The following is a 25019-nucleotide window of genomic DNA, read 5'->3' as shown; positions in this document are numbered from 1 at the left end:
GGTCACGAAAAAATACCCAGAGCCGGGGTGATATCAGAGCAAACGAATTAAACAAGATATGAATACGCCTCCACCTCTCATCGCAGGGAGGCAATCCTTTATGGTGGTGGTTTGCAAGTGCTGCAATTGTTGTCGCTGGTTGTTGGGCCAGGGAAACGAGTGACTTCATCTCATGCGCTGTGTTTGTTTACTTTGTCCACAGTAAGTTGCTACCGCTACCGGGGTGTGGTGGCCCGTGCGCTCCATTGGGGGCGGCTAGCAGTCACCTGACTTGGCCAATTTTCCAAACTTTCGCATCTTCTTCTCCTTCTCGACACTTCCAACTCATCATCCATCTTGCATCTTGCACTGCACCGCGCATGCACTTCCGACACCAGGTATGCTCACCCTTCGAGTATCTCGTATTTGATTACTGCTCTTGTCGTCATGATGTGTCTGCTTTGCTATTGATCAAAACTGCGTCTACCTATTATCAATAATAATTTATATAGCTTTTGCTTAAGGTTTGGTGTGCATCATCCTACTGCAAAAACACCATACCCTCCGCGGTATGTGATGTTACTCTCGGAGACTGACGGCTTTTGCTGCCCCATCTCGCTTTCCTTGACGCGTAATATACATTCACCTGCCTTTTTGGCAACTTGGCCTCGATTTATTCACATTTGCCGAAGCGCTTCGAACCCCCCCTTTATATCTTATTTTAGCCGCCCGTCTAAGCCCTGCCCTCAAGATGTCGTCGAGTTACCCTCCTACCCCGTCTTTTGGCGGTCGCTATAGCCCGTCTCAGCAGTGGCCTCCATGTCCTACCTCTACAACACCAGGTGATGCTCCTGATGCCTATCACCCTCAAAACCCGATCCCTCCACCACCCCCAACCTACGCGACCACCAATCCAAGTTTTAAGCCGAGCACTCAGATTCCAGGTCTTTCGGGTAACAATAACGCATCCATACCTTTGACGCCATCTTTTCACTTCATGCCACCTTTTCAACAATCCTTCCAGCCAGATCCATATGCGCCTGCTTTTGCTGCTCCCATGGGCTTTCCCCAGCAGCCTACCACCCCTCACCCTCAACAGAATGGCTTAGCTGAAAACGTATCTCCAATCCGCACGGGTGCTACAATGAAAGAATATGGTAAGACTGCAGCCTTGGACCCCATGGACTCGCCGCAATACGTGAATTTAGGTGGCAAAGAAGAAGGTGGGCTAAGCAACGGAGACACGGAAGAAGAAGAGTCATCTGGGCCGGATGGATACCAAAATCATCAGCCGAAAGAGGATATTCCGGAACAACCATATCTATCCTCACAGCAACCGAATGAAAATCATAAGGGGCATAGTGATGTTGGCACTCATGGTATTTGCGCCCAGTCAGCATCAAGTGACCACCAACTGACCGTGTTGCAGGACGACTGCCTTTTTCTCACCAATCACTCTCGCGTCAGCAATCCCCCGAGGGGCCTCAAAATTCAATGAAAGCAAGAAGACATCAGTTCCCTCAGACAAATAATATTACCTCTGGGTCCTCTCGTGAAGATATGACAGCGACCGATTTAGCTGCCGATATCTTTGCTGGAGGAAGTGTTCAGGACAAATTAGCCTCCCGGGACCCCCGCAGCCTACCGATGGCAAAAGCGGGAGGTTCTCGTGAATCATTACCTGTATCCTCTATCCAGTCAGTAGCTTCCCATGATAAAATGGACATTACTACTAATGGAAGCGGGACATACCCGTTTTATGGAAAGTCCCCAGCACAACTACGAGTTCAGGCACAGGGGGCCTTGTTAGGGTTAGCTCCCCACAATATCAAATTTGATGAACTTGTAAATGAAGGCATCGATCCAGTCATTCTCAAGCGACTCTACGATGATATTGGGCTTAAAGTTATCTCCACTCGAGACAAACAGCAAGCCGACACTAGTCAGTCAAAGGAGATGATGACCACGTCAGTCGCTAGGTCTCAAGTCCCTCTCAAATCTGAAGCTGAAAGTGTCACGACACCTGTCTCGCATGCGGCCCCCGGTGCAGTCGCCAAAAGCCCAGTCTGTGAAATCGTTCGAGATAAGCCCCAACTATCGAACCCCCAGATGACACAAGGGACATCAATCGCGCTCGCTGCAGAATCAAGCAAGCCTATGGAACGAAAGGACATAATTGCCCGAATGCTTGCAAGTAAAGCAGGGAAACCAGCGAGTACAACAGACTCTACAAAATCTGAGGCTGCAAAGAAATTGATGCCGCTAGAAAATCCGCCCTTAGCCCATCCAAATGATACCTCTGCGCCCGCAAAAGTTGGGGCCCCTCCGTCGCCAAAGCATATTGCTAGTGAGACTCGGGCAAAAGAGAAGAACAAAGCCCAGACGGAATTGGCGAGGCAGCGAATGCAACAATTGAAACAGCAAGGACTTGGAAGAAACCAGACCCAGTCAGCTATTGAAGCTCCAGTTGTTGACCAACAGCTTCCACTCAGTAGCAGCTTGGTTCGGAGTTCGCAAAATTCAACGCCTCCATCCCAGCCATCCAAACCTCCATTATCCTTAAACCATCCGTTACCTAGTCGCCCTCCTGTACCTAATCCATCGTCGACCGCACGTATACCTGGATTGTTCATGACTAGTTCTGAGCCACTCAGAGTTCAGGATCTCTCGATCAGCAATAAGAACTCGGTCCCATCAACCGAGCCACCGTCGACAAAAATCCGGGCACCCCGAAAACGTCCAAGGGCTTCCGATTTTACTGATGAGCCGGACCTTGCACCACAAAAAACGCAAGAAAAGAGGGTGGCGAGCACCCAGCACAAGGTGATTATTGACATAAGTGAAGATGAATTCATGTATGGTTCGGATGATGAAGCTTCTGAACCTAAACGCCGCGCGCCTGAACCTCCCGTTGTTAGATCGGGTAGGAATTCGATTTCGAATCAACTACTAAGTCGGGATATACCTCCCCTATCCGACTTCCCTTCAAGAAACCACTCTCGCCGTTCCACTCCGCCAGCATTTACATCGCAGCTACGTAACCGAGGAAAGGATCCAGACGATCTGAACGCAGAACTCAAGGCCATGCGCCAGAGAATAGCAGAGTACGAAAAACGCAAGAAAGAAAAACAATCTGCAAGCCAAGTAGGATCACCGGCAGCCCTGGCCCCGTCGGCTACGACCTCGGCTGGTGGAAATGGCTCAATTGCTTTACAGTCACAATGGAAGCCGACGATGGAAGCCGAGCTCCCTATGCTGCCCTCAAGTCAGCCTAAAAGTTCACCAGCTCATTCCACATGCACTGAGAAAATATTGAATTCGGGAATCGAAACGAGTCTAAATTCTGATGGTGCTCTTCGTAGTCAGTCCGTTTTGTCGCAAAACTCTATTGAACCCATGCAGAGTGAATCTATACGGAAAAAGCTCATGCGAAAAAAGGAAATAGAAGCCGGGCTTCCTGAACTTGAGGCAGAGTTACAAAAATCTGAAGCACGGTTGCGGCAGTTTCGTGAGGAGGAACAAAGGCTGCTGGCCCAAATCGAGAAAGGAAAGGAGGGAAAACGTCTTCTCGTTGAAGAACTAGAAGCCCTTGGATTCAAAACAGCTGGGCAATCTATCGAGGAACTCCAAGTCACGAAGAACCTCCTAGAAAACGCAGTTGAAGGTATGCATGATGATAAAGGTGAGCCTACTCCTGGCATATCCATTACCGCTTCCCTAGTCCCTGCACTCCGTCACGATCAGCTTGTGGAATTAGTCTAGTTGTTGGAATCTTACCCGTCGGTTACGTCTTACTAGCTCTGCCACAATCAACTCGGCAGGAAACTCCTGCGGATAGCGTATTAAACGCTCAAGAGTCAACACACCGCGAAATAGCTCGGGACAGTGGCTCTGCGCCATCTTTACAACCCTCGACTAAGGAGCAGACAGTTTCCCAGTGTTTTGAAACCATCCCAAAGACTTCCCAAGAAGCGATAGATATGAGAATGTCTCCCCCCAAAGAAACTGACGTTCGTTCAACGGCTGACATGGCAGAAGACGGAACGACATGCTCTAGTTCCGCCATGGATGAGTCGATGGGAAGTACACAAGATATGTTAGAAGTAGAAAAGACACAAGAAGAGCCCCAGGCACTGGAAGAGAAAGGCCAATCGCGTTCCGGAACAAATGCACATTCCAGTTTTACTGATTTGGATGTGCGACTATGTGAATCTAGCATGTCTCCTCGACCTTTACACATTGGTTTGGAGTACGGCCAATCGGGCCATTCCCTGGCTAAACCTGATAACTCTGAAGAGTCAATGAGTTATAGGGAATCTTCAGCTGGATCGGATAGATATGAACCACCTGAGCCGGATCCTCGCACAGTACACACCGACCACATTCAGACTTCACCCTTTAACTTGATTTTGCCGGATGAAGTAGAGCATGTAGCTGCCGAATCATCGTCTATTTCCCAAGATGTTAACGCACTAACTTTAGCTGCTCAGGGCTCTGTGACTGACCCAAACTCAGATTCTCTCAAGGTATCTCAGCCCGGACCTTTGGATTGAATTGACAGTTCTAACACATACAATAGGTCAAAGAGGGCGCAGAGGGCGAAGAGGGTGCCCGTCGCTATTTTACCCCTTACAGTAGCCCGCTAAAGTTATTTAAGGCTTACCGATATCATCCTTGCTTCACTAAAGATATCAGTGGTGGTTATCGCTCGTTAACTTACAGCCATAAAATCGACCCCTATAATTATATATGTCTATATGAGGCTGCGGGCGGATTCTGTAACGACCATTCGTGTGAATATCAACACTTTCGAGATATGATCTTGAGTGGTGCGTCGACAAAGATGAGCTCAAGAATTTAATCATGTTTCACAATTTACAACTTTCCCTACCCTCCACCTTCCCTCTCTTATCTCTCACATCGAATATGTCTTGCCCTATTTCCCTATCCTCATACTCCCTTTGATAATGTCGATAAGCTGACTTGGGACTAATATTAACCCTCACAGATGATAAAATACTTCGTGAGATGGGTTCCTTGAGAGAGGGGAAGACTCTTGAAGAACAAAAGGAGTATCTTGCAGGACTAAAACAGACCATCATCGATATGCGACGCGATAATGTGAAAGATCTCAACACTGTTGCGACGGAAATTGCCGGTTACCGTAGACGATTTCTGCATGACCCTTCCCGAGTTCTAGCCTTGTAGACTGTTTCACGATTATCTGGTTCATCCATGAAGACCATTACAGCAAAAATCCGACTTTATATTTATATGCAGGCCGATCTCTTTGTCGGCTCTCATCCCTTATATATCAGGTGAGATGGTTGCGATCGACTTGAAACTATGAGATCCCATGGCTTGTTCCAAGGGAGGGAATCCCCCGAAACAAAAAGATGGGCGGATAGGACCCCAGACACATATATTTCCCACACCTAAGCTCTTGGATTACTAGCTGTGTTCACAGCATTTTACTCTCCTCGCTTCTCCAGTGAAGTATATTCAGCAACCTTGCTCGTACCACATTCTTCTCTCTTATCTTGCTACTCGCTGTTTTGAGAGATGACACTTGATGGCAATCCGCAACTCAGCATGGCTGGCTCGGCTTTTATCTTTGTTACAACATAATATTAAAACTTCTCGTCTATAAGACTTGAAATTTTCCTTCTCCTTTCTCTCTCCGATAACGTTCTGCATCTGATTCTATTTATTCTCCATTTTGCCTTTTATTGTCCATGCTGGCAAGAAAGAAGAAGAAACGGCAAGGGAAAAACAGAAGAGAACAAAATAAGAAGAAATAAGAGCACGATGTGTGCCTGGTGGGAATTAAGGGTTTTGAGAGATCAATCGTAGAAAGCGATGCAGCGCAAGAGGGGGGACAAAAGGTTTGCAGCAGTGAACAGATACTGATGCGGGTTACGGTGATAAACCGCATTGTGCACAAATGATTATGCGCAAATGGTTTCGATGACAACGCGACCACTCCCACGCCAACATTGGGCGGTTGTATTTTCGGAGATGGCGACACAGGCTATTGTTCTCTGTTCTCTGAACAAGACGTGAATGACCATACCGGGAGTCGTGCTGAAATGACAAGGTGGAAAGGAGGTTGCAAGCGCGGCGGGGAAAAAAAAAGAAATTAAATGTTTATAATAACTAAATAGATCCAGATATTTTCGTATTTTATCATGATGACTATATATGCACTTTCTGTTATTGTCAAGATTTTTCTCAACTGATGCTGCTGTATTCCACGAGTTCCTCCACATGTGGAAAACACTTTTTTGGATTTATTTCCGTAAAGAAGAGTCATGGAAGCAATCGCCGCCGTCTGCTCTGCCATATATGACTTTCTCATGAGCGAAGAAATGCCATGGATACGGAATAAAAGCGAGCAGTTTATTATCTTTTACATGCAGGATTATATTCTAGTAAGTAGTCGTCGTTCAACGAATTCGATACCAAAAGGAAAAGCTTTCGTCGTTTCTAGGTCAAGTAACTTATATGTCGCTGTATTTTGCTCCCACTATTATTACTAGTATCTAAACAATCCATGGACGAGGAGTATTTCATGTATTCGGCATGATTTGCCACATTCGCAAAAACGCTTCAGATATGGCAGGAATGCGGGCGCGTGTCATCCTCGTTTTGGGGGTGACTCATGCTTCATGTCGTCCTGGATCTTGGACGTCGACAGACCAAAAAAAAAAAAAATAATAATAATAATAAAATAAATGACTGTTATCCGCAGGGACGCAGCGGAGATTTTTCTTATCTTCCCGTTCGTTGGCTAGCTGGTCTGTTCCAATGACTTGACAGCTGCGAGGCGATTGGAAGGAATTCGCATGTCGTTCGCGGGTTGGTCTAGATCGATGCCTTTTTTTTTTCTTTTCTTTTTTTTTCTTTTTTCTTTTCTTTTCTTTTCTTTTCTTTTCTTTTCTTCCTCCGTATATTTTCAATACAAGCAAATGCTGAGTTAAGACTAAAAATCCCAAGGCGTTTTATTGAGGTAGATCTGAACTGGAGCCTGTCAACCGCGTTGGCGGATGGACATCAAGACTGTTGGGGGCGTATAATACTGGTTCGATAACAGCTGTCTCACACATCTGGTGGGTTTTTATTTTTATTGTTATTTTTATTTTTGGTTTTCTTTTCTTTCTTTTCTTTTTCTTTTTCTTTTCCTTTTTTTTTAATTATTTGTTTATTCATTTAGCGAATCAGGAGGGTACATACCCCAGAAATATTTACATTTCTGGGAGTCATGGTACAAGAGCGTTACAAGAACTTGTTTAGTTGGCCCTGGGGAATGGAGGAGATGCCGACAAGTCGGAAACGAGGTGGAGCTGGTCAGGCAAGATGTGTTTTCTTTTGCAATTAATAAATACCAGTAGCCGCCGGATTTTGCTTTGCCTGATTCTAGACACAACCCGTCAGGGTGTGTGGTGTAAAAAAAGAAAAGGGTCTCTTCGTGTGTCGTTTTCTGTTCTTTTTTTCCTTTGAGAGCCTGTGGATGCTGAGTTGGGAGAAAAGAGTGGCGGTGCAAACTATGGCGCTCCGCAGCACTGATACTGGTGTTGGGGAGCGGATACTTTTTCACAAGGCAGTATGCAAAACTCCTGCCTCTGAATGCCGCTCTGGGTTTTTGAAGCTCAGATGTTGGGAGCGATGCTGTGACTAATTTGGGGAAACTAGAAGTGTTGCCCCTGCACCTGCGCCCCAATCCAGTAACTACTATCAACACAGACACTGCAGGTCCTCTTCCTCGCAGCAGACCAATGGGTTCAGGGTGTGAAATATACGTGTCAATTCGTAGCTGCTCCACCGAAAGGAGGTATGTTGACTTCACTGCTCCCAATTGCTGTTTGGGTTGGGTACTAGTAGGATTGTGCATAGGAGACTTGATAAGGTTCGCCGAAGGGTGGTTTTGAGGAGCTGGAATCTTACGCCCGTCCTACGACTAGCCGTGGGGGTACAGGAGAATTTCTCCCTCACTGCTGCGGGAGAGGGCGTGACCTCAGGATCCCCAGATTTGTGCCGTCGACGAAGGAGTGAGACAAGCCATCTGGACTGTGAGTAACTGCGATGTGTCAAGAGGAATTTTTCTTGGCACGGATCGGGAGCGCAGGGGAGCGGAATGTTAACAGGGTATAGTTACGAAATCATATGATTACTTTGCTCACAAGGCCACTCGTCGGGCACCGGTTTGATCTCCGCGGGTGTGTTTCTAGAGGCCTGGTGGAAGGGTGTTTGTTCATGGACGAGCATTCCCCACGGGACCGCGGCACGTCAGAAAGAAGCACAGGCGGCCATGATATGAGTCTTCGTCTACTTTGAGCCCTTGGCAGCGAACAGTTCCAATCAAGTATCGGTTTCCGAGATCCCGAGTTTGACCACTCATTGGGCCGATCTTGAGCATTGATCCTCGTAATACTCCGCTGCTGTGCCGCTAGAAGGCCGCTAAAGTATTCTGGAAGATCCCCCGTGATCAAGGCGTCAAAGATCCCTGCATATTCAAGGAATCCAGCGTAGCATCCAATACCTGGAGTCTGGAGGAATGAGGCGGGAGCTTGCATCAACTCGAAGCAAAACCGCTGTTGCTCACTACCGAATGGGAAAAGGATCCTGAGCCATATGCGCGATTTCTGTGACAGCTTTCTATGTATTGTGTCGGTTTCTCATCCCTGTTCCCTCGTAAACTAGTCCCTCAGATCCCAACCTCGATAAGGGCTTCAGCAGCCTCAGCCCTGATCGCTAATTTTCCTCGCCAATAACGTAGCTTAGCCAATTCCGAATAATGCTAACAGGTTGATTTCTCCACGGGGAAACCAGTGGTCATCGGAAACCTCGAGGGGCCACCCTGGGGATCGGCACAGAGATTCTTTGTACGGGAAGAGGCCTATAATGCCCGATTTTCGACACATGATGCCGGGAGGCTTCGCCGGAAACCCGGACCGGTAGCCAGCAATAATGTTCCTATCCACCGTGTGACTAGTAAGCAGCAAGGTAAAGTCAACTCACAGAACAGATACCCAACTATTGCCATTGATAGATTGGCCGAGGCCATGTCCCTGACCTGGTAGTAAAAATCCACGAGATCAGGCCTCTCTTGACAAAGTCGCCAAGACCTGAACAATCTGACGGTCAGACAGGGCTTGAAGGGTCACGGGAGTCTAACTTTGGCCTCATTGGACAGCCCCTCTTTATTTAAGCCGCACTCCCAAACAGGCTAGGCATGTTTACGCCCCAGAGACCCAACGAACTCATCCCTCCATCGATCTCGAAAAGGCGGCTTGCGGGGGCCGAAACTCAGCTCAGGGGATATGCAGGTGCTAGTGAAGAAAACAAATGCTAAGGCCATTTTGAATTCATCCTTCCCTTATGACCCGCAGCATTAAGGGTGGCGATTGTTGGGGAAAAAACAAATGTTTTCACTTCAGGAAGAACCCGTTAACCTGTCAGCCAATCTACGGATGTCATCCCACTTGCGCCGAAGCCAAGCTGCACGACAGACTCCAAAATCTCAGACATCTGCACACCACCATGCCGTCGTACCTTTTACTTTCCCAGAGAAAAGGTACCCGACACATTTCCGTACTCCCCACTGGCTGCCACAGCTGGAGGGGTGAATGCAGCTTTGAGGAAATACGAGGGCTTCAGCCTAGTGGTGTGAATATTTTCAGCTTGTCTCGGTCATTAGATGATTGTGGAAGTATCCTTCCCTCTCTTCTATTCGCTTGATGCTTCCCAACAGAGAATTGGCTTCGCATTGGCAATTGTCTCTGGGGTATGGTTATTTGTTTTTTTGTTTTTTGTTTTTATTTTTTTTTTATTTATTTTTTTAATTTTTTTTTGGATCCACTGTTCAGGGTTATCCTGATGTCAATAACTAGTTTCCATCAAATACCAAATTTCACAAACTAGTTTCCAACATAGTTCGGGGGGAAAGAGGTGATATCATTTGAGTGCTCCAAACTAGGCTGTTGCTGAGCCAATGGGATTGTCTGAATGGCCTTGCCTCCAGGCAGCGAAGGAGAGCCATAGCGAACAACGAACTTTGAAATTTGAAATATTTATTTATTTACTTTTCGAGCCTTTTTCCACGGCAACCTCGGAAGGATGCTGAAAGGATAATATCATTGTGGAACGGGGTATTTTGCGATTTTCGTCTTTGAAGAGACAGGTTCGTTGCCTTGGGGTTGACCTCTGGATGACTGGGCTGAAGCCGCATTGAAAAGCCGCTAACCTGACAGGGTTAGAATAGGCTTGCAAGGCACCCTGGGGGCTGACTCCTGCCTAAATATAAAGGCACGAAAGAGTTATCCAACCTTGCTCGCTTGAATTGATGCCTTCCAAAAAGAGATCTCCAATGCCACTGATCTAAAGACACAAAATATGGAAAATTAAACATTTAACAGTAATGAAAAATCCTGATCCAAATGCAATCCTACGCTGTGCGGCTAATCAAAAACATATATGAAACGCAAAGGAAAAAATGGAAGAAGGGAACAAGCTCAAGAGACAGAAATGCGTGGCAGCTGATGGACAAGAAAAAAAAAGCAGAAAACAAATGAACAAAACAAATGTGAAAGCCTGGTCATCATACATATCCAAAACCCAAGTCGCATGCTCAAGCGCTATATAAAACCAAAATCGCTGAACATGCCCGCTAAAATGCAAATATATCGAAAGGTATGTCGGCCTGCCAACAATAGCCCCTGTTAAAGGAAGACAGTCAGAATTTGGAGATCGCCAATTGGGATTTGTGGGAATGTACCATCTGGACTAAATGACTTCGTAACAGCAAATCATTACTTGACATGAGTGCAGTACCCGCAAACGTCATGGTTGCAATTCACGCAGCGGCCCTGGTTCTGGTAAATTTTGGGACCATCTCCGCATGAGCAGCAGATGTACAGATCTGTAGCACATTTGACAGTCGGGCCAGGAAAGTCTCCCAAAGTCTCCCTTGTGGCACCAGGCAGAGGGAGAGAAGGGGTTGTGCAGGTATTGTAGTGGCAATCATTCGAGGGCGAGCAGTCCATTTCTGCGAGGGAGTTTTCGCACGCGGAAAAACTTTCAGTGTGCAGCGCTGCGCTGTCAAATGAGTCGTATGTGCAGCAGGCGCAGGCTCGGTGACCGCAACTTATGCAGGATGGGTAGATGGAGATCTTCATGGGGCCGAAACCGCATTCTCCACAAGTCCAGTGCGTTTGAAGGGGCATGACTATGAATATAAAGGAGAGGTCGAGTCTGAAATATGTGTATTCGGGATGATGAATGTGTCTGTTAGATTTTCTGTAAGTAAATAAGGAAGAATTAAGTTTGGCAGGAAGAAAAGAGGGAAGTAGGGACTGGATGGAGGAAGACTGGCATATTTAAGCCAGGGCCAAGATTGAAAAAAGAAAACCCTATGACGGAATGACCAGCCATGTATGCCTGAAGGAAAGCTAGTCTGCCAGTCAGCACTCCTTCGCGGACGGGCAATTCTAGGCCAGTGCATCGCCCCGCCATGAAGGTCACGTTTGGCCCAAGGAGATCAGAAGGCGCTGGCGCCCGAAACGTTCCAAGCAACAAATGTCTTAACGCGCGGGGCTCCCGTAGATCCCCCAAACCATATAATCGCAACGACTGATGGCAGTCCTTTCCGTACATAGCGTAATTGAGTCAGTCGGGAAGCCAGGCCCCACTTAGTCCTGAAAACTTCTGATTGGTCCGGGCGGTGGGCCAATGTTGGTGGCCTTGAAGGACAGGGTTGCGCCTCAGGGTCCTGGTTAAGGCTGACCTGGTACACCGATCAACTCAAACTCCCAAGGTCATTCCGCGCCCTGGCGGGAAGTAACCCCGTTGCCTCAGAGTCCCGCAATGAAGGGGTGCCGAAATGGCAATAGGTTAGTTCGTAAACTCCCATTTCAAAATGAGACCGGAGAAACAATATTTCAGGCAACATGTCTTTGGTAACAAGTACCTCTTGCAGAAAATTTGGCTTCGGCGTCTTCCAACCTGCACCAGTCTAGGCAGCCTTGCCTTGGTGGATCACGCCTCAGGACCGACTGAAAACCATACAGGCTTCGAAAAACACACCTAACAGGGAATTTTTAAATAATTAAAAATTCAACAATACAGAACCTAGGCAGTTTTGAAAATTTCACAAACTTTTGTGCAAATGGGAATTAGCAATTGAACGGTAAAACGCAATTACAAATTGTCTATGTTACAAGAAGAAAACGCAACGAAGAATCAAAATCTTGCAGGATCATGCGAGATTTGATAAGTTTGCTCTTATTCAACTCTTTTTTTTCCACCTCAAGGGCAGAAAGGATGAAACCCCAGACACTGACATGCAGGCCCCAAGAATTTGAAGGCACAGAAAATGTAAAGAAGGAAAAGAAACCTGTCCACCAAGTGTATTTATGGGTATCGAAATACTAAGAGTGAAATAGCATTGAAAGCCAAGGTGTATCCTTGTAAAAGACAAGCAAATAAAACTACTCGAGGATCGGTGACTCTTGAGCTAGCATTTCAATGCACCTTGAACACCTCGACGTATTACAGCCCAGGCACTGTGGATAGAGAGAAGAATAAGGGCCTGGTAAATAACAGTTTTGGCAACAGATCCATAGGAGGGTAAGCTTTTCGTTGGGAGAATCAGCCTTTACGGTTGATCCCTTGGTCTTAGATGTTTTGTCGTTTAGTTTTTCGACTTGAGAAACTTTGGTTATCTGATCTTTGCTATGTAATTCAGCGTGACGACTTTTTTGACCTGAAGTATCATCTATAATAGAAGGATATCCTCCGTCAGTCCGTCCGGTGTGCTGGGTGTCTCGTGAGAACTGTGCGTTGCTGTACTGCTGTTGTTGAATCAAACGAAGATTTTCGTGGTATCTTCGGTCTGTAAGAGAAGTGTACTGCAGGAGAGTGTGCTGGTTTGGACGTCGCCCGGTACGATCTGGTGGATAAACTAGATAGACTGACGGACAAGCATACATTCCGCTTTGCAACATGCCATTTTCGGATTGCTGATATCCGGTTCGTTCATGAGCCTGTGTTTGCAATAAAGTTAACTCAAAAATTATATCAGTTGAGAGGTGTTCGATGCACTAACAGCAGGCATTTTAGGCTGTTTGGTTGATATATATTTCGGCACCCAAAGTATTTAGAGAGACGAAAAGCAATGTATACGCAGTAGATAACAAGTTGGAGGAGAAAACGAGGGTTGATCTCAAGATTTGCGCTTCGAATTGCTACGCGAGAATAGCGTTATAAATACTTTCATGGGACGGAGACTTAAGCCATTTAAACCACAAAGTGTATTCAGAACTTGCTCGGAAAAGATGGTCCCCAATAAAGTTGTACATAGATATCAAGCCCATGTATTCCAAGGTCATGCGAGTAAAATTCTAGTCAAGTTGGCGATGACCTACTGCCGTAACCCGTTACAGGCTGGAACTGTTGGATGGGTTCAATGTTCGCGGAATCTCTTTACGTCGAGGCATACACAGTCAAAGTCGGAAGAGTCATCCACTTCCCACCATTGCACATGCCAACAGCTTCGAAGAAATAGTACAGCCGCCCGCGGAAGGCATCTGGCAGCGCTCCGGGTCAAAAGTTTCCAGTCAAGAGAGTAATGGATCTCACGTGAGGCTAATGGGAAATCGTACCGCAATCAGAACGGATGGCTTTACCTCCCACGAAACGAATCACGAGCTTTTTGGAGCAAACAGTATTTGAGGCAAGAAAAGAGGGGGAGGGGGAGAGGGAAGAGTGAGAGAAAGAGAAAGAGAGGAAATCCGGAACTGCGCATGATGCCCGGCCAAACTGCCTGTTCGCCGAGCACCCGGACATCCTCATAAGCTGGAGCTCTAGGAGAACAACCTTGATCCATAGCAATTTTCCCACAGGTGGAACTCTCAGGGATCCTTTGTTCGTGCAACAAAAAACGGGGCAAAGTGGCTAGGGCACTGTAGCCGAAAGAAACGCCGGTGACAAAATGGTTTGCCAAAGGCATAATGTGCCTCTTCGCGTAATAGCCTTATGTGAAGGCAGGCCCCGCCATCGCTCGCCGATAGTGGGCGAGCGGCCAAAATGGAAACGAGGCTGAAGGGGCGTGATCCAGCCTTGCAGCCTAGTTTTATAATCAGGAATTGCAATCTCAGATCGCACTCTAAGGCGATCGTGATGCCTAACTCAGGCCCCGCATAATTGCCGCCCAGGAGCACATATCCATAGGAAATGAAGAGGAGTATGGCACGACATGACACCTTAAACGGTCGCAGCAGGGCAGATCGTAAGGAAAAATATCATACAGAAAGCGACAAATTGGAATATACGAGGACATTTAGCTAGTTCTGGAGTTATAAGAGAGGAAAATAAAAACAAGATAAACGAGGAGAGGTTGTTTCTGCAATTGATGTTGGTTGTTGAGTGATAAGTCTCGATGAGATGAGGTTGGCGGGGAAGCAAACATTGATTGACACGTGATTTTGGCCTGGAATTTGTTGGGGGGGTTTGGATTGGTTCGTCCCCTCTACTACCAGCATAGCGCTGGTGTGAGAGAGCTCTTTTGCCCCAGTGACCTAACAGAATTTCCCAGAAATTTGCTGATATATGCTGATATCAAGAAAAAGCTTTGAAAAAACAAGTTCAAGAGTTCTGTATAAAAGAGCATATTTATATTATAGATAGCATCCAACGACAAATATCAACTAATATTTCCACATGGGCCGTTTGTTGATTCTTTTCAAGTTCCCGTTCGTTCTGTTTGGTGGTTGGTGGATCAAGTGCTTATTAAGCCACAAGCTCTCTTGATGTTCAGTCTGGAAGGGAATATCAAGCTTTAGGGCTCAACAACGCCACAACTATTGTTCATTTGTCTGCTAGACATATTTTGGCTATTTTAATCTAATATGTTACAGATTTAACAGCAGTTTATCGGCCGTTCTTTTGACTGAGTTGGCCTTTCCAGGCCACTTGATCTGATGGCCTGTGATCCGAAAGCTGCCAATCTCGCAGTGTCCCGCGTGATCCCGGTATTGCTTGGTCTCATCCTTATATATGCATGCTGGACGTTTACAAGATCGTTGTGTAGTACGTTGTTTCTGTTTTCTTTAGTACCTGAATCCCATCAAGCCAATGACTAATTCCTAAAAGTCGAGTATCTGTTAGATTCCACTACGTCATCACGAAATCCTAGAATTGGAGTGACAATTGGATTATTGGTTGCTTTTTATATCCTACTAATAGCACTTCTTGTGTCATATCTACGATTACTAGTCGCCCTTATATGGAATCCCGATTACATTCCACGTGGGCCGCAATACGTGGAGTCTCTAGTGGAAGCAAAGTCTAGCAAAAGGAGGAGCAAGTCTCGAAGACGGAGGGAGCGAAATTCAAACAAGGGCATCAAGGATGAGGAGTGGCACGGCCTTGGGGCAGCATTTAGAAGACCAGCCGAAAGTGCTTACCCTGTTGGTGCTTCTGGACTCGAAGCCTTCTACTTGAAGGACGTATTTGTCTGCAAAGAAGATGGCAGACCAGCGTGGTGCTCCACTTGCTACCAATTCAAAGCCGACAGGGCTCATCACTGCCGAGAAGTAGGTCGATGCATACGAAAAATGGATCATTTTTGCCCTTGGTAGGGAAACACTCGACCTCTTCACCTTAAGGTCCAATTGGTGCTGACAGAAAAACCTTTAAGGGTTGGCGGAGTTGTTAGCGAGTCATCCTTTAAGTTTTTTATCCAATTCCTTTTTTATGCGCTGCTCTTTACAACATTCAATTTGGTTGTGTTTGCTATATTTGTGGCAGAACGCCGTGAAGAGGTATGTTTTCTATCGAGCACTGTTTCAGGCTTTGTTGTCATGACAGTGATTTCATTTAATGCATAGCAATCTACATATACACGAATTATGTTTTCGATTAGATGGAAACCCTCAGTCAGCATCAGTAAGGCTAATACATTAGAATAGACCGGAACACTTATTGCTCATTGGATTGTCGTCCTGGGATTGTGAGTGAACACTATCTAAATTAGCCAAAAACAGGTTGAGTTGATTGGATTATTTTTAATTCTTTTCCAGGGGTACCTTGTTCGGACTTTTGTCGTTGGGAATTTTGGGAAGTTCTATCCAACTTGCATGCATAAACTCATCAACCATCGAAAGTCTTGATAGACGCACGAAAGTGTGGACCCTTGCTATATTGATACCGCCTTCGATAAAATTTAACGGAGGCGGCACAGAAGCCCAAGCTGCTCCGAACTTTCCTATCGTGTCGTTTTCTTCACCGTTTGGAGTATTCTCACCTCCACAAAACACGTCTGACATCGATGGCCCTGACCTAGTGCGACGAGATTTTGCTATCTTACATACAAAACCAGGCGAGAATCCTTGGGACTTGGGCAGCCCATTGGAAAACTTTAAAGAAGTTATGGGATACTCATTTCTGGATTGGTTCTCACCCTTGAAAAACTCTCCCTGCACTGACCATAACAGTCAGGAAAGCGCCTTTCGTCTGGGCCCTGTCGTTCGACGGCTTAGGCGTGAAGCTGGTTTGGAAAGCTGTGATGATGGCGGCGAATTAACATCTCACAATGAAGCGCACCGGAATAGGGATCGAAGAATAAATGGGGAACCCAACAAAGTGCTCAAAACGCCCTCTTCGCATAAGCCACGAAAAATTGAGCAAAAAGCACGACCTATCCAAAAACCACCAAATACTCATCGTGGGAAAAACATTCGCCACGAGCAAAATCCAAGCGGTTCATTTGGAGATAATAATGATTCTATAATTCTTCCTTCAAGTACTGCAGCGGCATCAGATTTTCAATGAACGGTGCTTGTCACTGTGGTTGATAATTTGGTTTAATTTTTAATACTATGCCAGAATTTGGCTTTCCTTTGGGTTCTTTATTGGCCGTTCTTGATCCTTTTCGGCATAATTCTTCTCTCGGGACAAATTTACGTACACCATCATCCCATTAGGCCAGATTTACGGTACGGACCCTTCGCCTTTTTTTTTTTTCTCCCTTTTTTGTGAGACAACTCTGGACATTCTTCTAAGAAAAGATATCTTGGATCATGCATAGATCCCTTTATTCTTCTAATAAAAGAATGCCCGCACGTTATTACAAATTTTCAATCACCCAGCAATTGAAACAAGACCAGTCGACATCACGCCTCCCTGATGATCTCCGGCGTTTATCCATTTGATGCGGTGATAGAAACATAACGCCAACTCTCATCGCTTTGTCATCGATTTTCGAAATCTAACGCAAGCTGGCTTGCAGCGTGAAAAGTTGACCGCGACACCTTGACCATCAGCTTCAAAACCTACCCGAGCTTTGTGTTTTATGATTATGGGTCCATATGTGGAGCGTAAGGTTCAGAAGCATGAAGCATATTTCGACTTCCCCGCTATTTGAAGCCCTGAGTGCGTAATCGCTCACAAGCAGATCTATCTGCGTCGGGCTTGAGTATCATTAAAAAACATGCGAGATATTAAATAGAAAGGAGATAGAAAATTAAATAACCTTCTACTCTCTACTGTCTTGATATCGTATTTGTAAAGAGGTTTCGATCCCCTCAACACTGGAGGATGAATTTCCCGTATGTAGTAAGTGACTGCTTAATCTTAACTTCGACGTGGCGATTTATCAAAATTAAAAGAGAGAAATATGTATATTTATACGTGATTATGGGTAAGGCTATAAAGTTTGTCCAACGAGTGATCCGCTAGCCGTAGATGGAGTATTGATTGCCGTGTGGGTATAGGAATGCGAAATCCCTGAGCACGAAGTTTACAACGGAATAAATGGGAGGAACAACCAAGGCTTGCGCCAGCAATTTATTGTGGTATAGAACAGGAAGCAAAGTAAAGGAGATCATCTATAAAGTCATTTGGTGGGTAACGGAAAGTAGAGAACAAGTTTGATGATGAAAGCGCAGAAAAAGCAACATGCTAAGCAAAAGTAGACTAATGATGTAGAATAAAATCAGAAAACGTATGGAGAGAAACGAAATTTAAACGAGAATGAAAGTAGAACAACAGAAAAATCGGTAAATCTCAGCTGCAGACGAAATCGAAAATACGAAAGGAAAGATGTAACTAGTGTGACAAAAGAGAGCAGAACACAAAATACTGGGATACTTGATCAAGGAGAGATCTGGAAGGAGAACATCGACGTTTGTGTCGTGAACGAAATACTTTTTGTTAACTCCCACGCTATGCCCTCTACTAACTCAAAACTCCAAACGAGAAGCCCATGTTAACGGAGCAGCAGACCGTTGTGATAAATCCTGTGAATACGGACATAAATTTGGATTTCTGCGCGTGGATTAATCTTCGACAATGCACCATGGGCACTTTATATGGCCACACTCGCTGCATGCCTCGGGGGACAAATCAGGATTGTTCAAATGCAAGTTGCCGGAAACATGGCAATACCACCAGCCTGTCATTGAGGGACGTGCAGACAGTTTGGGTCCATCAGCTGGGTGCACATCGCGTTTCATAACCGTAAAGCTCGCCCGAGTAAGTGTATTGTCACTAGAAGAGTGGTAGGCATGGCCATCGGCCTTCAGGGGGCGGGGTATTAATGACAGAAATTCGTTGAGAGTCCAATCTTGACGTGACTTGCTTCGGGTTCCATGAACTCTGGCAGTATAAACCGGCACAGAGTTCCCATTTCCGCTGTCAGTACAGGAGAGACATTTTACATGCGAACACACGGGGCATTGGATAGGTGCGTTGGCGATAAGGTTGAGTCCATCGCAATTACAGCACCTCCAAGTGTCGTTGTAAACTCGAACCATTTTGGGAGGCAGGAAAGCGAAAACGATGCGTTTGGAGAAAGACGTGAATGAACCGAAGTTTTGCAATAATGGATGGAGCAAAGAAAATTATCTGATTTATCGAAAGTATACTTGAAAATATAATATATAGAAAGTGGTCTAATATTGGTTTCCATGATCACATCGAAACGGCGACACCAACCACTTTATATAAATTCAGGGGAACGTATTGCAATGAAGTAACGCGTGGGAAGCTGCTGTGCGCCGTCACTACCATGTAGATAATATCAACTTCGAAGGAAGGCAAACAAGACAAGGCGGTGATAGATCGCAATGCCACGAAGAGTAGGGCAATGCCACGAAGAGTAGGCAACGACTGGAAAAATTCTTGAGATAGGGAAACAAAGTAACTAACTACCAATCCCACTCCATCAGGCGGAATGACGAAAGATGAACAGAAACAAGGTCGCTCAATTGGAGGCAGGTTAGCATATGACTAACTGTTCTCTTTCATCATCAACACAAAGGAAATAGGACTTCGAAGAATGGATAGAAGAGATCGGAGTGGAGTAAGGAGCTTAGTTACTATTTCTCAAACCCGGAAAACGATTTTACCCCAAATGACAAGCAGTTAGAGTAAAATGAGGGCATCAAATGAGAACTTTCATAACGACGCCTGGACAACAGATCTGAGGCGTCTGTAGGAATCGGATAATTGCGCAAAAGGCAGGGAAAACCGTCCTCAGGTTGACTATATCGATTAGACTGAATTGATTTTTCGCAGCCGGCAATTTGACTTTGGGCAACGACGATCAGCTGCCGCTAATAATGTCACTCGCATTTCTCGTGCTAATTACCTGACGGGGAGAGCCATGAAAGGGGAAATACAATGTGACAAGGGAAGAGATACTGAATATCCATATGCGCCCCTTGCAGAGGCGGTCTCAAGCGAACAACTAGGCGGTACTAATGTGGTGTTCCACCTGATACCTTTGTCACAAGCGCCTTGGATCGCAGCGCCGTCATGTTCAACCTCTCCATCAGAAATCTTTGCCCAATCGTTTGGGCACAGGACGATTGTGTATGCCAACAGCGGGGAGGGCTCACTCAAGCACTCTTGGCCTCAAATGAGGGTTCAACGCCTGTTCGAGGATAGAAAGGTGGAGCCTCAGTTGGAGAGGGGCGTGCAAAGCCACTCCTCGATGGGAAAGAAAATCACCCTGGCGAATAGTGAGGCAATATGGGAATCCGAAATTCGGCGAGCTGTGGCTTGTACAAGACCAAGAGTGTCGGCCTTGCGATCCCGCCAGTTTTGGTTGTGTGGGCTATAGCCTTTTCCGCCCAAGTCGCTTTTGCTAGAATGCCGAAGGATGTGAACTTTTGAGGCTCTGGCGTTGTCGTTCCTGTCAATTCACGTGCAGGGCTTAGTGAGCCAAGCTACCGCTGGTTCGGCGGCTAACCAACCACGTCACAGGCATCGAGGGACCTCGAGAGAGAAACTTTTCTCTCATGCTGCGAGTTAAAATCGGGTTTGACCCACTGCCTGGCACCACATTCACCGCTTTCTAACGCAAATGAGAGAAGACAGAAAATGGTTCGGATGAAAACTTGAATGGTTTGCCTGAGGGGCGTTGCCTGAACTCAGTATGAGACAGCATTCTTAGCCACGATTCCTAACAACTCCGTCCGTCAAGTCACTGGTAAGCACCCCAGCCCTTTTAACAGCCCCGGGAACAATTGCCGCTCGTTAGATCCTTGCCTTATAGGCGTTTTTGTTTTTGTTTTTGCTTTCTCTTTTCTCTTTCCCTTTAGAACAGTAACCTCCCAAGGCGATCTTGGTAAGAATGCATTGGATCTTCTAGAAAATAGTATGCCACAAGAGATCTCCATAACCAGCGCCGGTTCATAGTAGAACTTGCTATTTCTCTAATTATGGAACAATTGCTGGACCTGAAAAAGGATGCTCATGGTTGTACATGCTGTTTCTCGAGGCCTGTTGTCCTACCCTTCTCGGTAAAGGGTATAATCAATAACCTCCTCGATATATCACGGGAACACATACAAATCCCTCGAGGTAATCCTGCGAAACATGGTCTAAATAACATGGGGCGGAGTGGAGGGAGAAATGTATCCTCTTGATTCACCTAGAGTGGCGACAAGGAAGGAGAGTAAAATGAGAGAACTTACAAATTGCCAAGTAGTTGTTGTAGGGATTGGATTGGGTGATTCGTCCCCTCTGTGCCACCGTGGCACTCGGTGGTGTTGAGCGCTTTTGTCCCAGTCGCCTAATAGTGTTGACACTCATATCTCAACCACAAATTATTGAAATTAATTTATAAGTAATAATTTAAAAACCTCTATTAATATATATACTTTAAGATGATCACTTTTCTAGAAACTATATTATCTGATGTATATTATACATATATAAATCGATATATATGTATGATAAGGCTGTCATCTATATGGATCTCTCACAGTGTATATTTATAATTTACAAGCAAAAGTAAATTCCAAGTGATACATATCATATATTGATTAATATCTACATCTGTCGATAAATTGATATCAACAGATAATCATCCTTGACATTATACGGAAAAAGGCGAGTCTTGGGTTGGAACAAGCATTTGGTGGCGATCCACGTTACGGGTTGGTAGTTCTGGCTCACAACTTACAGTCATGTCAAAGCAAGAGTATTCTTCCCAAGAGAGCCATCAATGAGCATTTTCTGATCTAGTTGATGTTTTCTTGATTTCAAACAGTCCAGCTGCAAAAGCAGATATTCTACATCAGTTGCACCGGAACTGGGTACCAACAACATACTATGTAGTTCTTTCAATCTTGATCCATCTATGCTTTGAATTATTGATCACAACAGGAGATATATCATGTTCGAACCTCTCCTTACAAGGATGTGTATAGATTAGCCCTAGAAGTACTAGGAACGCCAAAGTCTGGTTCGGTGCGGGAGTATATTTGGGCATTTTGAAGTTATGGTTGAGACGGTACCGTGGAAATCGATCAGTTCGCATGATTTAAGGTTGACTTGGAATTTTATGATTAACTATAGTATTGCTTGTCAGATAGTGTTGGTTACTAGTATTGAGTCTACTGACGCGGATCTAATTTCAAGGTAATGAGTGATGCTTAAATACTACCTTGTTGCCCTGTGGTACTGCAGGAAGAAGGCGAAATTTCTGGATTGTGGTCAATCAACAGACTTCGAATTGTGCAACGATGACAAACACCGGCTGGAGCATTGCTGGGCGCAGGGAACGCAGAACAGGTGACAGACACCACAGAGCCGCACTAGCTGTCGATTAAACGAACCTCATCATTCTTATCAATTGATCATCTCCCCACAATGCACCACATAATCCGCGCATATCCGGAGCGAAATAGCCTTCAATTCCAGCTTCAAGCGAGGCATCTCCCAGTGGGTCTCCCCTACTTATTAATAATACACACGACATGACAATTTTGTCCAGCATCCTCTGCCGCTCACCATTTCATCCCTTCATTGATTTGTTCATTGAATAACACTGTGTACGACTCAGCAATCTCGGCTCTGAGCTGCGAAATAGTGCGTGTACACTCCATTGCCGACGTAGCCAACAAACCCTGGCAAAGCAAGGATTGTAATTTCCGCTGACGTTCCATGGCATCCTCTAGATCTTAGACACTCTATCATACGGCTATTTAAACTGAAAACCCCCAGTCCGACAAAGTCCTCTGGTCGATCGCAAATTCTCCAAATTACATCGACCTTTGCAAACCGACACTCTACATACCCTGGATTCAGCTTGCATCCTATCTGTCGCGTTCGTGTGTTCGACCTCCCGAAATTTCGCATCGGTCGTGCCCACTCTTTTGGCCTTTCTCAAGAGATTCACATCAACTGCCTTCCTGGTTGTCGCAGAAATTTCTTTGCTACTCAGGTTGCCTACAATGAATTACTGAACTCATTTAAATTTCTTCTTCGTAACCTACAAAGACCATCATTGCCCCGCTCAATCATAACTGACGTCTACAAGGATCTGTGAAAAATACGCAAACTACATTTTTTCATCTGAATTTCTAAGCCCCCAAGACCCACGAAACATTTCTACAGTACAAGTTCCTTCCTACGTCATGAGTTATCCTCGCCACCGACAACCGTCTCCGGTCAGCAAGCATTCCGTTGACCCCATGAGAGCATCCACGGGGAATATGGCAGTCAGTTCTGACATAGATCCGTACAATATCCCCAGAGTTGCCTATGATGGATACTATTCATCTAGTATTGCAGGAGATCGGAACTTAGAATCGTCTTATAGAAGCTATTACTACCCAGTGCGATCTCCCCGTCCTAATGACGACCGTTCCGTTGACACTCACCCCATTTCGTCATACCGCTTGACGAATCTGCCAATCTCCTCGAGAACCGAGTATGCTGTTCGACCAAGGGGCAATACGTTGTCCGTGGCCGATTCCACTCGCCGCCCTTTAAGCGTCACCATACCATCGCCAAACAGATTGTTTGCTGGGTATGACAGTAGCCGCTCTCCCAGGCCATCATCATACTATGCAGCAACTGATGCAGAGCGATATATTGTGCCTGCGTCATCATTGCCTTCAAGACATCGTCGAATATTTAGTTCTGATGACCGAGAAGGTCGATTAACGCTCGATGACAAAGAGACAACATCTCGTACGGAGCGTACAAATTACTTAGTTGCGGGGAGGAGCCCGCGAATGGTTTACCCAGTTCCTACCCCAACAAATACACAACAAAGCATTGAAATAGGTGAATCTTATTCATACACGAATCCAGCAGAGCAGTTTTATAGGGACTTTGAGGCCACTAAAGACTATCGACGAGATAATTACGGGAGAAAAAAAACGAGGCCTTTAAGTTTAACTGGCTTGGAACGCGGCCTACCGCAAATTCCTAGAGATTTCAGAGACTCTGGCCCCCCGCCTTCTGCTAGGGGATTTGACAGGATTGGAAGAGAGGAGACGCATCGATCATCATCTCAGAAGAGAGAAGGTAGTGTAGCATCCTATACATCTGACATACTCCAGCGTCGCTCCAAGGTCCCCGTCTTCATTCACCAGGACGGAGTCAAGGTTTCAAAACATCCCGAATATAGCGATTCAAAAGAACTCCAGGGTTACCGCTACGATGACGATGCTTCCACAAGTCAAGATTCTCACCATAGGCATCACGCGGAAGACGTGCGATATAATCAAGTTCCCCCGATAGGCACCGAATCCAAAGGCACCGGAGACCTATCAGTCACCAGCGGCCTTGCGACAGCTGGACTAGCTAGTGGCTACTCGAAAGATTTGCTCAAGGGGTTCGAAGTTGATTTTGGAACTCGGGCTGATGAGCGAAAAGTTCGGGACTCGGTCCGTGGTCCTAGGTCAAGCCACAAGAATGGTGAACCTACCAAAGTGCACTCTGAGGGTGAACAAGACATAGACGAGCAGCTCCCAGATAAAGACGGAAGAGTACACAGACATAGAATCGTCGAACATTCAAGACGGGAACACTCAGAAGGAAATGTTGCCTCCCATCGCACTCACCATGCCGGCGACTCAGAATATGACTACCACAATTCCAAGCGACAAGAGGGACCATCTCAGCGCGCTTCAGATAGGCTTCTCCCGAATGAGCCCATTGTCTCGACCCCGATCGATATTATCTCTGATGAGCGTCAAAGGAAACCCTACCATACTGAATTCATTCGGCCGAGGGAACCCGAGCAACTTCCAAAGGGGATCCTGAAGCCTCCAAAGGATAAGTTCCCTGAAGATCGGACAGCTGTGAGGGAAGGGATCGCGCCGTTAAAAGACACGACGAAAAAGGGCATTCCCAAAGGTGCACGTTGGACCAAGGTAGATCGAAAGCTTGTCACTCCAGCTGCTTTGGAAGGAGAACGTTACGAAGAACGCCCTGATTATATAATTGTTTTAAGGGTCCTTACACTGGAAGAAATTGAGGAGTTCGCAAAGAAATCATCACAAATTAGAGGTATGGTATTTCTGTTCACTGAGAAATTGCTATTCTTCATACTGATACTTGCTATAGCAGCTAGGTACGAGGCTTATCGCAATGAACGTCGTAGACATCGAGACGATGACGAGCATAGCGAAGAAGATCGCAAACCCCGTCTTGCCATTGAATCATCCACCGAATCAAGGCGACGTTCGCCACCTGATTCTCACCATTCTGAATCCTACAAGTCTCGTGCTCCGCGATCGTAA

General features: G+C 45.8%; 7 protein-coding genes across 7 annotated transcripts; 6 read left to right on the top strand and 1 right to left on the bottom strand.

Annotated features, from left to right (window-relative positions):
* Positions 1 to 730: 730 nt before the first annotated feature.
* Positions 731 to 5650, top strand: HCBG_08939 (uncharacterized protein; the record flags this gene model as incomplete). Its single annotated transcript, XM_045435988.1, has 5 exons — positions 731 to 1358; positions 1409 to 3643; positions 3778 to 4505; positions 4559 to 4808; positions 4988 to 5650. The coding sequence occupies 5 exons, from the start codon at positions 731 to 733 to the stop codon at positions 5185 to 5187; spliced, it is 4041 nt and encodes a 1346-aa protein (XP_045283310.1).
* A 1875-nt stretch (positions 5651 to 7525) lies between these two features.
* HCBG_08938 (uncharacterized protein) lies at positions 7526 to 9059 on the top strand (the record flags this gene model as incomplete). The annotated part of the gene is made up of 6 exons (XM_045435987.1): positions 7526 to 7582; positions 7732 to 7810; positions 7941 to 8048; positions 8131 to 8180; positions 8454 to 8523; positions 8809 to 9059. The coding sequence occupies 6 exons, from the start codon at positions 7526 to 7528 to the stop codon at positions 9057 to 9059; spliced, it is 615 nt and encodes a 204-aa protein (XP_045283309.1).
* Positions 9060 to 12464: 3405 nt separating this feature from the next.
* Positions 12465 to 13015, bottom strand: HCBG_08937 (uncharacterized protein; the record flags this gene model as incomplete). Its single annotated transcript, XM_045435986.1, has 2 exons — positions 12465 to 12751; positions 12964 to 13015. 2 exons carry the CDS (start codon positions 13013 to 13015, stop codon positions 12465 to 12467), a joined length of 339 nt encoding a protein of 112 aa, XP_045283308.1.
* Positions 13016 to 13193: 178 nt separating this feature from the next.
* Positions 13194 to 13768, top strand: HCBG_08936 (uncharacterized protein; the record flags this gene model as incomplete). The annotated part of the gene is made up of 1 exon (XM_045435985.1): positions 13194 to 13768. The coding sequence occupies one exon, from the start codon at positions 13311 to 13313 to the stop codon at positions 13602 to 13604; it is 294 nt and encodes a 97-aa protein (XP_045283307.1).
* Positions 13769 to 14885: 1117 nt separating this feature from the next.
* On the top strand, positions 14886 to 16806 carry HCBG_08935 (palmitoyltransferase pfa5; the record flags this gene model as incomplete). Its single annotated transcript, XM_045435984.1, has 5 exons — positions 14886 to 15063; positions 15127 to 15610; positions 15674 to 15797; positions 15945 to 15985; positions 16056 to 16806. The coding sequence occupies 5 exons, from the start codon at positions 14955 to 14957 to the stop codon at positions 16804 to 16806; spliced, it is 1509 nt and encodes a 502-aa protein (XP_045283306.1).
* A 1518-nt stretch (positions 16807 to 18324) lies between these two features.
* HCBG_08934 (uncharacterized protein) lies at positions 18325 to 20336 on the top strand (the record flags this gene model as incomplete). The annotated part of the gene is made up of 5 exons (XM_045435983.1): positions 18325 to 18533; positions 18719 to 18831; positions 19203 to 19251; positions 19552 to 20087; positions 20242 to 20336. 5 exons carry the CDS (start codon positions 18325 to 18327, stop codon positions 20334 to 20336), a joined length of 1002 nt encoding a protein of 333 aa, XP_045283305.1.
* Positions 20337 to 22134: 1798 nt separating this feature from the next.
* On the top strand, positions 22135 to 25019 carry HCBG_08933 (uncharacterized protein; the record flags this gene model as incomplete). The annotated part of the gene is made up of 4 exons (XM_045435982.1): positions 22135 to 22206; positions 22382 to 22595; positions 22882 to 24786; positions 24844 to 25019. 4 exons carry the CDS (start codon positions 22135 to 22137, stop codon positions 25017 to 25019), a joined length of 2367 nt encoding a protein of 788 aa, XP_045283304.1.

The sequence above is a fragment of the Histoplasma capsulatum genome (genome assembly GCF_000150115.1).
Source record: "Histoplasma capsulatum G186AR genomic scaffold supercont2.19, whole genome shotgun sequence".
In the NCBI taxonomy this organism is placed as follows: domain Eukaryota; kingdom Fungi; phylum Ascomycota; class Eurotiomycetes; order Onygenales; family Ajellomycetaceae; genus Histoplasma; species Histoplasma capsulatum.
Note: the sequence above shows the minus strand (reverse complement) of the source record. Positions and strands in the feature narration are given on the sequence as shown.